Genomic DNA, 17,020 nt, shown 5'->3' on the forward strand with positions numbered 1-17,020 from the left:
TTAAAAAAAAAGATGTTTCAGCCAAACCTGAGATCCCTTCCTGGGCAGGGCATCCGTTTGGGGGTGGCTGTGCTGTAGTGACGAGTTCCTGCTCCCTCAGGGCCAGGGGCTCTGCACTGGTGCCTGGAGCACCAAGGGGAGATCTGGTTCAGTTTTAGTGGCTTTAGCTTTATAGCAAGATTTTTTTTTTCTCTTTTTATTTTTTTTTTTTTTTTGCCACAAAGGATCAAGGTTCCTTTGATCCTCCTCGAGATTCAAGAGGTTTAAGTAGGAAAGGTGATGCTATTTTTTTTATATACCATTTTTATTTTCACTTCTGGTTTGACTCTTTCAACCCTTTCCTGTGTCTCTTGTTGGGGATTTTATGTTCCCTCATCAGGTTCCCGTACATCCTCACTGCAAAACTGCTGTTTCGAGGTCAGGGTAACCTTCTGGGTCTGTGGCACTAGAAAAGGTAAATTAGTGTCTGCTCCTGGAAGGACAGCAAGGGTTGGGTGTGCAATCCCTCCACAGCTGAAAGGATCTTAAACCTGTTGGAACTGGGGGAAATGGGGCACAGATGGAGGCAGTGACTGGAGAGCACAGCACAGCAAAGGTCAGATGTGAGAGCCTGTCCAGTGATGCTGGGCTGGGCTGACAGGGTGGCCTGCAGACTCTGGAAGTAAATAAAGGTCAGCTGGATCAGCCTGTGTGGGTTGGAAAGGGCTGTCAGGTCTGATGATGGAGGCTTTATCTTAATTTTTGCTGTAAATATTTCTTCTGCCTTCAATTTACTCCCATTTTCCCAGGCACTGCTCTGAAGGGTTCAGCTCAGGATATTCCCTGCTGGGTCTGATGGCCACAGTCAGGGGAGCTCTGGTGTAGAGGCATTTCCAGGGAAATAAACTCTTAAAGACTTTATTCCCTCAAACATTTCAAACCCCAGGCCTTGGGAGTGCCTTTAACTCCTCATAGCAAGTTTTAGATTCATATTTAGATACAGGAGCATTTTCACTATCATGTTGATACAATCAGCTAGCAAACAATGACTTTTCTTTTGAGTTTCCCATGGGAGAAGTTTTGATGTAGGGGTCATTTTCAGCTTCCCTTGTACTTTCCTGGTTACCCTGTCCTGTCTGGGCTGCTCTGGCTCCCCACAGCCTCAGCTGACCTGCAGGGCAGGGCTCTCACAGGAGCCCTCAAAAGGGGAAGGGCTGGGAGAGGCAAAGCTGGAGAAGTTTTGCAGAACTGTGGGGAGAAGCAAACTCTGATGTGAGGTTAGAACTCCCAGTAGGGACCAGTGTGTTTGCCTCCTATCAGTCCTGCCAGCCTTTCCTGCAATAGAAAATCCCTAAGATTAATGGGTCACAAAATGAGAGTGGATATGAAGGGCACTGCTAAAATCTGAGATTTCTGCTATTAACAAAACATGGGGTAAAATTCCTGGGTGGGGTGATCAGTCTCCCAGTGTGCTCTCAGAGAAGGCAAATATCAAACTCAGTGGTGCACTACAAACTCCTGACCTAGACCACTTATTTTTTCTTTGCTGGACCCAAATCTGGACTTCAGGAGTTCACAAGCAAGTCTCACCAATTAGGCATCCAGTAGAATTTATTATTAGTGTTGATCTGTTCCAAAATACAGATAATGCTGAGAAACACTGAAAACCTTCACTGAGAAATTCAGGGCAGGGGAAGGTGAGCATGTAGGTGTGGGTACATTTAAAGAAAGGTGAAGTGGCATCTTCTGTACTGTCAGAGCCTCATGGCAAGGCAGGAGGGAGGAATCTCTGCCAGTGCTCAGTGGCACATGCTGGGATTTTTATTACAAAGCTCTGATCTCAAGCACAGGGTGGAGGTGAGGAGGGCTGTTTGCAGTTCTCTGTGTCATCAGCACCTTGTTCTGAACAGAAGGTGAAGCTCCTTTGGCATCTCCCACTGATTCCAAACCCGGGCTCATGTGCAGTAGCAAATGCACAGTGCAGGTCTTGCAGCATCACTCTGGGGGATCTGAGGCCAGGAGGAGCCTCCTGGAAATGCCCCTGAGTGCTGGGTGGGGGCTTGTGCAGGCTCACACATCAGAATAGCAGAGCTCTCTTGTAGGGGGATAGAATAGAAGAGCATAAAGATAGTGTAGAAAGTAATCTCACCCCTAAGGAGCTGCAGCTGGGCCAATTATCAAAGATCAGTTACAGGCCTGACTTTTCCAGGCCACAGCTGTAAGCAATGAGAAGCAGAGTGCTAGAAAAGAGTGGGGTGGCTGGGTGAGAAGGGAACTGGAGTCAGTGGCTGCTGTGGGAAGAGGAAAGAGTCAGTGCTCTGAGGAGATGCCAAAGAGAAACACCAAGAAGGTGTGGAACTGTTGTGATAAGGAGACAACAGTATGGAACCCCTGCAATAGGATGACAACACTTTCTTTTCTCACAGCAAGTAATTTTGAAATATTTGATACCATATCTCACCTGGGCTCCTTTTTTATTTAATACCTCAAACTGTGTTATGGTGGAGTAACGTAAAGGGAAAATCTTGCCATTACATGGTACAGTTCTTCTTAAGAAAAAATGAAAAAAAACCCAAACTGAAACTTCAAAAACCTAAGTGAGAAGTGGGGGGAAAACCAGCCAAAAAGAGATCAATTTTCTTTAGTTTAAAAACCATTTCCCTGAAGTAAGTGTCAGCCCTGCCCTCTAGTGCTGCTGCAAGTGAGGCGTTGGTGCACAGTTCTCAGTACAAGCCTGGGCTCACCTGAATATTCTTTAAGGCAGGTTAAAGTGGGGATTTTTGTGGGTTTTACTGGGTTTTATTTTGTACTTCTTGTGGTTGGTTGATTTTTTTAAGGTGAGGGTGGTGTTTATGGCATTTTCATAGGATTTCATTGTGAGACAACCAAAATCAGCCTCAGACTTTGACAAATGACAGGCTCTATAAAATCCCTGAAGTACTTTGAGCATCTAAGCTAACAATTACGATAAAAAATTCAGTCAGCTGCAGAAGAGAACGAGTGTTTATGTGATTCATGACTAACTGGAGCTTCCCTCCACAGCATTGAAGGCGAGTACGTTCCCGTGGCAGGCGACGAGGTCACCTACAAGATGTGCACCATCCCTCCCAAGAACGAGAAGCTGCAGGCAGTGGAGGTGGTGATCACCCACCTGGCCCCTGGCACCAAGCACGAGACCTGGTCAGGGCACGTCATCAGCTCCTGAGGCGTCCCCTGGAGCGTGGCTGCTGCCAGGTGGGCTCTGCTCAGCAACTGGCTGCAGGACCTGCCTGAAGAATTCTGTGTGTGAGGAAATACTGCATTGTCAATAAAGCAGATGCAGGCCAAAATTACCACTTTTTACAGCTGGCCTGACTTAAAAAAAAAAAAAGGCAATTCAAATGCTAATGAAAAAAATCTAGCGTAATGTGTTTACAAGAAATGTATTTAAAGAGACCTAGTTTGTGTGCTTGGTGGAGGAAGGGAGGTTTGGGTTTTCTTTTGTCTTGTGAACTGATTCCAGCAAATGCCCAGGGGAAGGGGGGAGAGGTTTCAAGGAGAGCTCTTCTGGTGCAGGTGGTCCAGCCCAGCTCTGAGCCCTGAGCCCCCTGGGCTGCTCTCCAGGGCTGCAGTACCTTTATTGCTGATTTAGTGCCTGAATGCCCTGGCTGGCACACAGAGGTGTTCATTGCTGACTTGTTTTCCTCATGGAAGGAAGTTCACAAACAGAGCAGCTGCCACAGGGTGGAAAATCTCCATCAGGGGGTTGTGCTCCAGTGCCCATCAGGTGCACCCCTGCAAATGGTGTGGAAACTGTGTTGTACTGGTAAAGCTGGGGTTGTTTGTGAATTTACTTAGGTGCCTTGATGGTTGATTAGCAACAGATTTTATAGGCCAGTATTAAAAAAAAAAAAGAATCCATCCCAAATTTAAATTTGCTCCAAGGTAAGTGGTAGAAAACCGTAGAGTAGTGGATACTTCACAGCCTCAGAGGGTGTCTGAATTTTGACCAGGCTGAATATTTGCCTTCCAGACTGCATGCAGCTGACTGGCATGGTGTGCCAGGGGCAGGCAGGGCACCTGCACTGCTGCACAGCAGGTGTGTGCTGCCCAGGTGTGTTAAACACTGAGTTCTCAGCAGGCTCAGCTGCCTTGGTGAAGTAAATTCTGCATGTGTTTCCCTGGCAAACTCCCTTGGTAGGATGTGATAGGGCCACCCTTCCCCAGACTTTTGTGTAGTTGTAGTGCTACTAAATTGGTTTTGTTCCTATTTGCCTTCCATATATATTTTTTTCTTTCAAATGAAGCATTTTTCTCTGTTATTTTCCTAACAGTGGATTTTTATTGACTTTGCAAATAAAACCAGAAAAAAAAGCAGAACTCTTGTTAGTTGTATGAAACAGTGTAGCTTCAGTTGTGTGTTTGGAGCTTCACCAGGAGGTGCTGGCTGTCAGGAGCTGTCCTGAGCCTTTCACAGCAGCTGATCTGTGCCCAGCTGTGATGTGGGCTCAGAACTGCTGTGCTGGTTTGTTTTCCCTTAGCTGTGCCTGTTACACTGTGGTGTGCTGGGGTTTGGGTTTGGTTCTGTTTTTATGACCCATAAGCCTTGGTAGTGGTGGGTTTATCACTGTGCAGCTTGTTGGAATATCACCCCCTGCTTTCTTTACAATAAATGCAACCATTTCAGTGCTTCCATGTGTTCCAGTCTGCTCCCTGGGTAGCTGGTGCTGAGGAGGATCAGCTTTAAAGAGGAAGATGCAGGTGCCTGCACAGGCACCCCTGTGTGGTGACTTCAGTTTTATGTAAGGAAATGTTTTCCCAGCCACTGACTGCACTTAGCAGAACAATGAGGGAATAACAAGGCCAGCACCTGTCAGAGGAGGCTCCCAGGACAGAGCAGCCAGAAATGTCTTTGGGGCTGAAAACAATCAAAGCAGCAGCTCTTAAACTGTCCTTAAACAGCATTCTTGGACTAGGGATGGTCGTGGTCCTAAGTCAGCTCCCATTAACACAGGAATTAGTTAGGCAAGATCAAACAGTTTTGGTGCATGAGGTGCACTGCACTCCCTCTCTGATTTTGTAAGTCCTTTTGGGTGGTAGCAAGAGTCTATTCTCTGCTTTTTTACTGTGCAAGTATCCCGTGAACCTGGAACTGAAAAAATTCAAATCATTAATATTTTGGTACAGACAGGCAGCATGCAACAGGTCTGCTTCAAGTATTTTATTTTCCATAATGATAAATCAAAACAGGGTATTTTAATGATAAAATCAGATCCTTTACTAAATCAAACCGTTTATACTCAAGATTACTTTCCTAATACCAGCCGAGAAAAGTAATTAACAGTAATTAACAGTTACACAGAATGTCAGACATTGACTTGAATTTCAACAGAAACATAGTTTAGGTCATTTTTGTAGTATGAAAAATCTCAAGCTACCCTTAATACCTTAACCAGGAATCTCAGAAAATGATCAGAAAGTGGCAGAAATATATTTTGCTAATCTGGTGAAGTTATTTTAATTAATTTTTACAAATAACTTTTTAGATTTGGTCTGCACAGACTGTAGGTAGCATGACCTGAGTTGTGCCTTGGCACCACATCCATCCTGAGGAGGGAACTTTGGCACCAGCTGCTCCAGCACTCCTAGGGATGGCAGTCAGGGACTTCTGGTCCAGTGCCATCTTCCCAACCCCAGGAAGAAATAAAACCTTTCCCTTTCATTCATCTTCCAGTTTTAGACACTAAAGTGTCTTATAATTCATGTTAATTCATATAGCATAAGGTAAATATTTAAAAAAAATCAACTGCATCTTTTAAAAAGCTGCCTCAACATAAAAAACTAGGGATTAAGCCTTGCAGGCCAATTTTAAGACCAGGAATCAACTAGAGGCAGATTATGCCTCCCCTTCCCTCCCTAAATTGTAATTAATTAGTTAAGTTTACAGATATCTTAAAAACCAACCCAAAATATAACCCAACCCCACAACCAAGCAAAAAGAAAACAATTTATGGGATTGGAAATTGAAAGGATGGTGCTCAATGAGCTCTGCTGTGTTCCCCCAGGCAGCAAGGGGTCTTCAAGTAAAACATTTCCCTTTAGTAATGGCTGACCTGCAAAGCACCTGCTATTCATGGCCAATTACATAAAAACAATCCAGAATGAAGATGATGTTTCAAGTTATTTTGCTGTTCTAACTGTCCTCAAAGTGTGAAGTCTGAAGTCTTTTATTTAAAAAATAGCTCTTCACAGATTCTTCTTGTATCCTCCGGGGATGTGACACTGTGGCCTTCTGTTCTGGAGTCTGTGAAAATTTCATAGTCATTCCCTCCCTGGAAGCAGAAGATGATTTAATTTTATTTAACATCAAGGACAGTCACAAATAGGGACACATGAAAGGAAACAGGGAAAAATGGACTTTTTCCAAGGGCCTGCAGTGATTAGGCTCAGTGAGCACCAGCACTGCCCTGGATGAGCACAGATCCCCAAACTCCATCCACAGCTTCATTCCCAAATTTCTGTTTGCCACACTGCTCCCACAGGTCAGCATCAGCTCTCAGTACTTCAACTCTCTGGAAGAGCTGCACTGCCACTTAGAGGGTCTGACATGAACTGTCTGTGAGCTCTGTGCCACAGGGACAGGTGATTACTTTTGCAGCTGATGTCAGGGGGAAAAAACTTAAATTTCAAGCTTGTCTTTCTCTTATAAACCTTATTTTTTAAATGTATAAAGTCCTGTGTAATTTAAGAGTTTTGTAACTGTGAGTTCTTATCAAACCAAGCCTTTTCTTATAAAACAGGCTGACAGTGTCCTTTGGCCAAATTCAGACAGCTTTAATTTCAAGCAAGTCCTTGTGCTTGCCAGTGCCCTCACAAGCTCTTGTCAGGTCTCTGATTTTTAAAAGCCTCTGAACTGCCCTGCAGAGCTCTTCCCCATGATGAGGGACAAGGGACTCTGCTCAGTTCCCCAGGGTGGAGACAGAGCAGAGAGCAAAGGCACAGTGTTAAATGAGACAGGAAATAAATATGTTTAATAAACACCAGCCAACAAAAACCAATCTAAACTAACCAAGCAGGACAATCAGTTTCACACAGTCATGTCACCTAGGTGTTTAACAGAATTACACAAGCTCAATTTTAAAACAGCCTCTGTTAAGGCAAGAACCCTGTGTTCAGCTCAGGAAACAGAAGGAAAACTTCCCATCTGCAGCCAGGTAAACATGGACACGTTTATGCCCTGACTTCAGCTCTTGTCAGGATTAAGGTTACAAGGTTAGAACCTGCACTCCTTGAGGTTTAATTACAGCATCTCTCAAATGAGTGTGTCAAATTAATGTACTCACTGGCATGGTCTTGTCTCCAAAGAAATAAATAGTCTTGTATCCATCCTTGGCAACAATTCCTAAGCAGTACCTTTTATCCCAGCCCTCTGGGAACACATCGATGCTGATCTGCCCTCCTAGGAGAGAGAGGAACCACGACTTGTTACATTTTAACAATGTATTTCTGAAGGGAGAGAAAGTGAAAAAAACCCTAAACTGGGCAAGATTTTAGGCAGAGGGAGCTTTGCAGAAGACAAGAAATGTTGTGAGACTCTGGAGTTAAGTCCTGCAAGTACAGAAAGTGTTTTATAGGGTATCAGTTATTAGAGATGTGATTCAGAGATTTTTTTATCCATTCAACAAAGTCTCTGAGCATGTTCCCAAACACTCACTGCTATCCAAATGAACCTTTTAAAATAATTACATTTAATCTTTTTACTTTTAGATAGAAAGGACACATGAACACAGCCACTGATGTATGTACAGCCATAAAATCATAGGCAAAAGACTTGCTAGGGCTTTCAGAGTAGGAAAGGGAAGAAATCAGCCCTTTCAGCAGCTGTTCCAGTTCTGAGCCCTTGGCCTTCACCAATACCTAAGAGCACGATTCCCAGATGAAGCAAGGTGTATCTACAACAAATAAAAATACCTTATATAAAGTATTTACAACATAAAGGGGAGAGGAGAGCTGCACTGCAGTTCACTTTTGCCTTAGGGCTTTAGCACTAATGCCAACCATACTTTTAATTCCCCCTTACTGTATTTTTTTTCCTTAAGCTTGCACTTGCTTTTGGATTCTTTCCTTCCTCCCACACAGTGCAGGTACAGCTGAAGAACCAAGGGCAACTGGAACAGCACTGAGGGAGTAGCTCTGATCAAAACTGATTCACAGAAACAACTCTGACTAATCCAAAGCATCTAATATGCTCCAAAATGAGCAGAATCAGTCACACAACTGACATTAAAGGACAATGAACTGATGACAAGAAATGAAGTTCTCTTTGTTGATGGATTTCAATTAAAATGTCCCAATAAAAGGCTGAGAGGAAAAAGAGGCTCAGTCTTGCCTGCAACCACCCCCAGAGAGATCTGTCACACAAATGAGATGGGATGTCACAGCCATAAGAGAGAATGACTTAAATGAAATTTAATTAATTGATGTTTTAAATGACATTCTTTTAAAGTATTACCTATTGAAAATGTAAGGCCTTTGCCTGCAAATTCTCTTTGTAGATCAGCTACAAATTTCTCTCTTATATGCTCCTTCTGTTAAGAAAAAAAGAAAACAAAACCAAACAACAGTTACATGCTGTAACTGTGTTGATTTACCAGTGAAAAGATCACCCAAAACCACCTCTAAAAAAGAATGGTTTTATTGATTTGAATGGACCCAGGCTGGTTACACTATAAAGGACATCATAAAGTATGGTTTTACCTAGGACAGGGTTTTTTAGAAACCCCAGAGGCAGGATGTTCAGTACTCTGGATATTGGATTAAAAACATGAGCCAAACCCACTCTTCTGCAAGTAATCCTTGCTATTCTAACAAAAAACCCCACATTGTTTATTTCCTGAATGAACAAATTAGTTAAACCACATGGAAAGGATTAAAATGAAAAAAAAGATAGAATTGCACAAACAATGAAAGTTTTAAAAAAATCATAACCTGGCCATAACTGCCTCCTCCAGGAGAGCTGGGGATTTTTCAAGAGTTGTAACTCACTTTATCAAATTCATAGAACTCAAGTCGCTCTTCCTGGCTGCAGTTTCTTCCAATGGGGGACACATTTAACATCCCATTTCTGAACTCAATGAAAGTGCCTCTGCAAGGGAATTGATCACAAGACAGAAAATAGATGAAAAAACTGCTCAAAGCACTAAATATCACAACAAATTTCCATTTAATTCTAAGGGCAGTGGGAATCAGCTATCTCACTACATGCAGGTACCTCTAGCACCAGTAAGCCTTTAGGACTCTGGATCTGGCAAGCTCATCATCATCCTTACTGGCTTTTAAAAGCACCATTTGGTTTAACAAGTGTGACTGGAGCATCCCATCAAGCCCAGAGCCTGACAGGCCAGGCTGTCAGTGTGGGGTGAAGCTGCAGAATTCCCAGCAGTGTGGGCAGTGTCCTGCCCGGCCTCACCCAGCACATTTCAGGGTCTGCACAGCTGCACCTCACACCTCACACACAGAGCTGCTCTGGCTGCACTCCTCATCTCTGAATTCCAAACATGGCAAGGGAACACTCCTGCTTCAAAACTGAATCTCCTTCCCTCTGACACAAAGTGCTGATCAGTATTTCAATCCCTGTGCTCCAGCTGGGGACCTCTCTTTGTATGCATGGCCAGAGCTCTGTTTCACACACACACAGTGCTGTTCCCTAAACAGAAATTACTCTATTTTATTTTTTTTTGCTGAGCACCCTGAGCTGAGCTTTATATCCCCCATGGAGAACTGAGATTCTGTGTGCACATACCTCTTCTTTGGCAGTCTGATCTTTGCAAGGTAACCCAGGCAGTAGTTGATGACATCTTGAAGGATGTCCTCGCCCAGGTGGCCCTGAATGCTCTAACAAAACAAACACCATTCAACCAAGGGTCCAGAATCTGAGATTCTAAAAGCAAGTCACATGGAAAACACAGACATTGGGTAATCAGGCATGGTTAATACCACAGAGAAACAAACATGCCTTCAATCAGTAACATCAGCTGAGGCTCACATGGTACTAGCTAAAGGCTCTCATTTTTATTCACTTTCTAACACCAAACTATCCTTTAATATGACTCCTAGTTGTACCTGCTTCAGAAGGAAACTGTGCCATAGGCAGCAGCCCTAAACAAAAAGGGTTTTAATGTCTGCACATGTCTGCATGTGCTGTGCTATAGCAAAGCACAAAGAAATGGAGCTTGTTCCTGCAGTAAACTGGAACCACTGGTCAGGGCAGCAAATTCAGCCAGGATCTCTTTAAGTGTTTGCTCTCCATTATTTATGTTAAACATTACATGCCAAATGAATGATCCATTAACAGGACTAACATATGAAAGCAGCAGAAACTTTGATCTTTGAAAGGGTGATTACAAAGGACTACACTGTACAAATAAATCAAAATCTTGTTTAGAAAATTTCTTTTTCTCACTGTTGGAAATTTCACACTCACCTGCTTGCTCAGGAATTTCCCATCTTTGTATGCTACCAGGCCATTTTCTGAGAACACATAGTCATATTTCTCAATCACTGCAAACAAGCAAAAAGACAGAAACTCATCATTTCCCATCAATGCTTAATGCAGAATTGTCTCAAATGTTAAACAGCTTAAAATACAGCAAACATTAGCTCCTAAAGCATGAGAATTTCAGCAGCATAGCATCAAGCACACGATTAATGCTAGTCCCATTTCTCACTATGATTAACACACACCTCAAATCATGTGAAGTCAGTTGACTTACCTGTGGCTTTACTTAGAGGTGTATAACTCTTTGCATTAAGTGTAAAGGAATGATCAAACACCTGGCACATGGCCTGGCCTGAAAGCAAGTCAGGTAATGCCCTTTTAGGTTTGTTTCCTCAGTGTCACTAATCTTCAGCAGATGTCTGGGAGCTGTGAGTCTCAGCACCACACAAGATGATATGGTTTACTGGAGACCACTTGGAAGGCAAACAAACTCTGAGCTGCCTGGGCACTACAGGAGGCTGTCAGTGGCATCAATTAAGTAAAGACCATTAAGAATACAGGACTAAGGCAAGAATCCATAGCTACATAACCCCACAGTGAACAAATCCAGGTCCTCAGGGATGTGCTTGGCAGCTAAGCAGCCCACACGTGTATGTCACATACAGGCGTGCGCTGCACACAGCAGAGTGACAAAGCTCTGACACCAAGGCAGGATTTCACCACTAGCAACAACCTGTTAATTTAATATCGAGATACCTGCACAGCGCAAACAGCCTGCGATTTCCAAAGTCGGGTTGCACTCCCCACAGCCTGAGTGCAATACAGCACTCCCAGGAAGACAATTACAAGCAAGGGAAGAAGGGGATGGCCGGGGCTCAACCTCCACGTGTCCTTGGCGGCGGCCCGGGGCCCGGAGCGCGGATGGCCCCAGGGGAATCACCTCATTGCGGGATCGCCTCATTGCGGGATCGCCTCATTGCGGATCGCCCCACAGGGATGGCCCCAGCGGGATCGTCCTTACCGTCCTCGCCCAGCTGCTCGCGGATCTTGGCCAGGTCCGAGCCGCCCACCACCCCCACCTTCATCTTCTGCCGCAGACGCTGCATGAACGCCGCCATCTCCGCCGAGATTTTCTACGGTCCAAAACAGAGCCGTCAGATTTGCCTGAGGCCAGCGCCTCCATTCCGCAACAACCAGCCCGTGCGGGTCCTTAAGCAGCGTTAAATGAATGAAGTGCGCTCACGGAGCCCGCGGCACACAGCACAGCCAGGCCCCCGCGGTGTGCCGTCCGCCCCGCGGTGTGCCGTCCGCCCCGCTCCCCGCAGCCCCGTCCCGCACTCGCCTGGCGCGGCGCCGTGAGGGTGCCATCCACGTCGAACAGGCAGAGCGCTGAGGGCGGCGCCGCCATGGCTGCTCCGCGGGGCCGCCCCTCCCGGCGGGCCGCGCGCGGGGCGGGGCGGGGCAGGCGCGGAGAGGCGGCGGGGCCATGGCGGCGGTGAGGATCGGGGTTGCTGGCGGGGGTTGTTCCTCCTTCCCCTCCTTCTCCCCTTTCCCCGTTTCCTTGCCTTTCCCTTTTTCCATCCCTGTCGCGGGTCGCTCGGTGACGGGTCCTTGGACGCCACGTGTCCCACGGCGTGGCGGGGGCAGCGCGGAACTTCCCTTGCTGCCTTTGCGCCTTCCCAGCGTCCGCTCCTTCCTTCGGCCTGATGGCGCTCTCCTCACCTTTACCGTGCTTTGCTTAGTCCACTTTTCTGTTTCCTTAAAACTGCTGTTTAAGTAGTTATTTAACGAGTCGGCGATTCCAGCAGCTTTGCTGGGATGTTGCTCAGCCAGCGAGGGGCAGGGAGTGTGCCAGTGTCGGTCACTGAGCTCACTGATACCAGCTGTGTTAGCACAGTTTTCCCTCTTGGTCTGCAGGGAGGGATGCGAGCACAAACACCAGGTTTTTTTATCAGATCACTGGTTTAAGGTTACAGTGACCCGGGGTTGTGCTTCACTGTCTGTAGGAGCCCGAGGGACCAGCTCTGAGCTCGCTGGTTGGGTTTTAAAGAGGACTCAAACGATGACCTGTGGGAATGTTACCTTACAGGCTTGGCTCTGGACTGTCAGGACCGCAGCCTGCACAGCAGCACCTTTTGGGAGATCGCTGCAGAAGGAGCTCTGGACAAGGCCATGGAGAAGGGAGGCTGCTCGCCTGCCCTGGATTGCTGGTTCGTGGCAGTGTTTGCAGTCACAAGCCCAGCGAGCTCACGGTGTCAGGAGTTACCTCAGGAGACCCCGAGAGCGGTCCGTGTGTCTGTCCCACTTGGCCCCTGCTGCTGTGGTCCAGCAGAAGGCTGTGCATGGCAGGACAGAAGAGTTCAAACTGGTCTACAGGTTCCCAGGGATAAAATACTGCAGGATCCTGTCGAGACTGAAGCTGCTGCAGACTGCCACCTCCATGATCATGCTGCCTCCCATCTGCTACCTCTACCTGCAGGGCCAGGTGTCCCAGAATATCCTGCTCTACACAACTGGCATTGCTGTCTTTGCTGGGGCAATGCTGTATGGTATGAGCTACTTTTTCAGAAGAATTATTGGATTAATCTACTTAAGTGAAACTGGACAAACTGTCAGAGTGGCCCACTTGACATTTTGGGGAAGACGTAATGACATTTACTGTCCCATAGAGACAGTGGTGACTTTGGATGAAGTTGGAGATAGCAAGGACGAGCTTCTTCACCAGTTCAAGCGGTATAACAGTACAGATACTTTGTATTTTACAATTAAGTATGGCCAGATTGTAGACAGACAGAAATTTACTCAAATATTTGGAGAATTTGTGTGAGACAGAGCTCATTTCCAATGACTTTCCATGTTCATTGTGCTTATTCCATGAGGTTTAAATAGTTCACCAAACTACACATCCCTGTCCATTTCCTGTGCAAAGCTTGCAGTAAGTGCACCCAGTGTACAAAGTCACAGTGGTAAGGCACAGCCCTCTGGATTAAAGGTCCTGCAGCTTGTGTATGGTGTGAGGAGTGTCTGTTCCATGTAGCATTCAGTAATGTCACAGCATTCCAAGCCTGAACTGTCCTTGGAATGCGCCATAGGAGGCCAAACTGGCCTCTTTGGTGGTTATGAAATATGAAAAATCTCTTGAAATGAAATGCAGGAGCTGACAGAGCATCCTCACTTCAACCTCAGTGTTTCTTTTAGCTCATTTCAGGTTGGCTGGGAAGCCTCTGGACATTAAAGCTGGTCTGGTGCATCCATATGATGGGCACTGCTGAATGTCAGAGAGGGACATGCTCATGTATCAGTGCAATTGAGGGAATGGGAAGGTGTGTGGGCTGTCCTGGCCTCAGGAGGGTCCTCCAGGATGGGAGTGGAGCTGGGTAAAAGAGACACTGGTAGCTCAGCTGTTAAGTTCAAGGCTGGGACAATATTTCAGGAGCCTCTTACAGGAATTGCCATTCCTCATTGGAATGGGAAAAGCAGCACCTGTCTCCATGAAGGACTGTGGTCTTATTCCATGATAATGATATGAGTTCTCCTTTTCTGAAATCTTGGTAGAAATGAGGAATTTAAACCCAAGAAAGAACCAAGTATATCACCTATAATGTGTAACACATGTTTTAAATTGTCAGAAGCAAGATAACTCCTTACACCCCTCCTAGTTCTAGCTTAATGTGAAACTGGCAAATAAACTGACTCTCACCAATAATCTGGAGTGTTCTTTATTTTTTCCTCATGTGAAGTGAAACCTCTGTTTCTTGGCAGATCAGCAAAGGATCAGTGAAGTAAAATTGCCATTTAAGAGCACAGGGTAACCCTGAATTACTATTTCTCATGTTTAACTTTTCCTAATGGGGTTTTGTGAGCTTAAATTGTGGCTGACACTGTGTAGCACAGCAATATCAGAAGAAATCCAAATATTCCTTGGTGTAAACACCATGACAACAAAATACATTGGGCTGTACAGGTATACTGCATTTTTTTGAGGTTTATCTTCATCAGAATGTCTTTAATATGGACTAATGGTTCAGTTCAGGCATGTACTGGGTGTAAAATGAAAAGCCCTGGAGAAGTTCAATTATAAATATTTTATTTAAGAATATTGATTACACATGATTGATGTCATTGTTATGAATCTGTGTACAGTTACTAGTTACACCATGAAGTGTACTTAAGTATTTGTTTAAACATTTATTTGGCACTGTCTACAGTATGCTGTAAACAATATTAACTTTATATGCTTGAGCTGCAGTGCTTTCTATGGTATTCTCTAACGATTTCATCAACATGTTGTACACAATTATACAGTTACTGAGTGTCAGTAAAAATTATAAAAACACCTAGAGTAGTCATAATAAAAGTGAAGATGTGGTAAGACTTCAAATTACTGGACCTTTGCTTCTGTAAAAGTACAAGACTTGCTAGAGACATTCACTAAAACTACTGCACTGATATGTTGAACAAACTAATTCCCAAAATGCTGTCAAATCCAGTTCTTGGTTTGACTTTCCTTTGCTGATAGTACGCTTACGAGGACAGCGATGACAATGAAGTTTTGTTGAACACCAATTTTTACCAGTCCTTCCCCCAGATTTCTACAACCTCTGTTCAAAAACCTGCTCAGGTTCTGCCCAGCTGGCACCAGAATTCTGCTTTCTGCAGAGGTTTACAGAAACCCCACTGGGTTTAAGCTGGCAGAAGTGACTGTGCTTGAGTTTCCCAATACCAGTACTTTAAAATGGGAAAACAATGATTAATACTTCTCAAAGCAAGTAAGGAACCTTTTCACATTTTGGTAGTTGTATTAAACATGTAAATCTTTTAACTTCTCTGTTTCTTATTATGCACTTAAAAATTGTGGTCAGGTCCTGAAAGGGCAACTGTAAAAGTCCATTGTGGTCCCTGTTTTTTGGTGCACAACAAAAAGTTAAAATTAGTAAACAAAATCCAGATGCTGACCAAGAAAAAGAAAAAGAAAGGCACCAGATCTAATTCAAGTCAGCCTTCAGCAAACAGTAAAGAGACATCCAAAACAATTCTCTGAAGAAAAATCAATGAACTGTTGACACATTTTTTGATCCTGTGGCTTTCTAGAAGATCTCTGAACTATCCATGACTTAGAATATACTATTAGAACAAAAATAGAATTACTTTGCATTATAAATGTGCAGGCAGGACTAGGCCTTCACTGTAGTGGCTCTGATACCAGATAATGGCATTTCTGCTTAGTTTTACAAAATACCTCAAGTATTCGTGTAGAAGTTGTAATAGATAAATTAATGGCTATTGTGTGTTCTGGGCAAATAGTAAAATAATCTGGAATCATTCTAGACTGCTGGCAGAAGTGGAAGAATGTGCTTTGCATGGTTCTCTAAGCTTTGTCAGATTACATACCTCAGGGTAGAGTTTTCTCTGTACAAGTCTGCTTGTAAGAGAAGTCAAAAGTTTTAAAACCCATCCCGTGTGATGAGGACAAAAGGACAAGGGCTTCAGTGCCACTTGCAGGTGTGGCTGAGGGCACCAGTGCCCCTGAAGCAGTGAGTGCAGGCTGGGCAGAGCTGCCCTGATGCAGCTGGTGTGGCAGATGCCTGTACTCGAGGGAATAAAGCTGGAAATTATTCTGTAAAATACTGTGCTTGGCAGTGGTGGAAAGCAGAGCTTTCCTTGAACACTGATTTGATCCCAGCTGCCATTAGAGAAGGGCACTCTGTGTGGCAGGAGTGTGGCTCTGAGCCTTTGGCCACGCTTTGCTGCTTCTGGAGGCAAATCTACCAGGGTCACCCGTGGAAACAGAGTGTTCCAGGTCCTGCTCAGACAGGGCAGAGTCAGGGACACGGCTGAAGGAGGACTCTGCAGTCAGCATGGCCCAGGCCAGAAGAGGGAGGTTCTGGGGATGCACAGTGAGGGACAGCTGCACGGCCCTGCTGGTGACCAGTGCCAATGCTCTGCCTGGGGCGCGTGTGCATGGAGCAGCTTGCCTTGGGCAGGATCACAGACAGAACACAAACCTCAGTTTATGACTTTACACTTATCTTGTAAGTAGAGAAGACATGAATTAATGCAAACTAATTTCATAATCAGCTGTTCAGTGCAAGGGAACTGCTTTTTACTTGAAGTTTGCTAAGATGTCACTGAAGATGTTCAGGAAGAGGTGTGCATGGTGGTCCTTGAAGATCAGCGTGGGACGAAAACGGATGGATCTGTCTCCACAGCCTCCCAGGACAACCCCTGAAATGAGAACACAGTAGGTCCTCTAGTCATTTCCATCTTTGCCAAGTATCCAGAAGAATTCAGGTCTGTGAATGGGGATACCCTCACTGTGGAGGGCCAACAGAAGCTCCCCAGATCCTGCTAGCCACACCACGACACAGCACATTGTGGTGTGAATGGCCTCAAGCTTCACAGCAGTTTAGAACACTGTGGGTGCCTGGGGCTGTTCTATAAAACACTTGGAGTATTGGGACTAATCCTGACAGCAGTAGGAGGAATGCATCCAACACAGAGCTCACCCAGCATCTGAGATTTCAGAGCTGCAGTACTCTCCTGCTCAAGTGTCCTAGTGCCACA

The 17,020-nt window shown here is 45.1% G+C and overlaps 4 protein-coding genes across 8 annotated transcripts in view; 2 read left to right on the forward strand and 2 right to left on the reverse strand.

The window, feature by feature from the left end:
- The window catches only part of CARHSP1 (calcium regulated heat stable protein 1), a 36,039-nt gene extending 32,116 nt beyond the window's left edge, over positions 1-3,923 (forward strand). For both annotated transcript variants that reach the window (XM_074552996.1, XM_005487638.4), the window contains exon 4: positions 3,022-3,923. In XM_074552996.1, the coding sequence (XP_074409097.1) occupies positions 3,022-3,184 (163 nt within the window). In that variant the 3' untranslated portion in view covers positions 3,185-3,923. The remainder of the gene's footprint in view (positions 1-3,021) is intronic.
- A 1,241-nt stretch (positions 3,924-5,164) lies between these two features.
- Positions 5,165-11,934, reverse strand: PMM2 (phosphomannomutase 2). The gene is made up of 8 exons (XM_074552998.1): positions 11,799-11,934; positions 11,478-11,589; positions 10,442-10,518; positions 9,761-9,852; positions 9,004-9,103; positions 8,471-8,546; positions 7,302-7,417; positions 5,165-6,290 (listed from the first exon to the last, which is right to left on the reverse strand). Exons 1-8 carry the CDS (start codon positions 11,862-11,864, stop codon positions 6,186-6,188), a joined length of 744 nt encoding a protein of 247 aa, XP_074409099.1. The 5' UTR covers positions 11,865-11,934; the 3' UTR covers positions 5,165-6,185.
- On the forward strand, positions 11,838-15,054 carry TMEM186 (transmembrane protein 186). The gene is made up of 2 exons (XM_074552997.1): positions 11,838-11,951; positions 12,546-15,054. The coding sequence occupies exons 1-2, from the start codon at positions 11,943-11,945 to the stop codon at positions 13,281-13,283; spliced, it is 747 nt and encodes a 248-aa protein (XP_074409098.1). The 5' UTR covers positions 11,838-11,942; the 3' UTR covers positions 13,284-15,054.
- The window catches only part of ABAT (4-aminobutyrate aminotransferase), a 48,980-nt gene continuing 46,486 nt past the window's right edge, over positions 14,527-17,020 (reverse strand). For all 4 annotated transcript variants that reach the window (XM_074552995.1, XM_074552994.1, XM_005487636.4 and 1 more), the window contains exon 16: positions 14,527-16,681. In XM_074552995.1, coding sequence (XP_074409096.1) covers positions 16,560-16,681 — 122 coding nt within the window. In that variant the 3' untranslated portion in view covers positions 14,527-16,559. The remainder of the gene's footprint in view (positions 16,682-17,020) is intronic.

The sequence above is a fragment of the Zonotrichia albicollis genome, chromosome 16 (genome assembly GCF_047830755.1).
Source record: "Zonotrichia albicollis isolate bZonAlb1 chromosome 16, bZonAlb1.hap1, whole genome shotgun sequence".
NCBI classification, from domain to species: Eukaryota; Metazoa; Chordata; class Aves; order Passeriformes; family Passerellidae; genus Zonotrichia; species Zonotrichia albicollis.

Excerpts from the sequence above, each read along its gene's own strand:
- PMM2 (XM_074552998.1), bottom strand. The coding sequence starts at position 11,864 with ATGGCGGCGCCGCCCTCAGCGCTCTGCCTGTTCGACGTGGATGGCACC. Across the intron at positions 9,853-10,441 it reads GGAAATTCCTGAGCAAGCAG|AGCATTCAGGGCCACCTGGG; the intron begins GTGAGTGTGAAA and ends TTGTTTTGTTAG. Across the intron at positions 9,104-9,760 it reads ATCAGACTGCCAAAGAAGAG|AGGCACTTTCATTGAGTTCA; the intron begins GTATGTGCACAC and ends ATTCCCTTGCAG.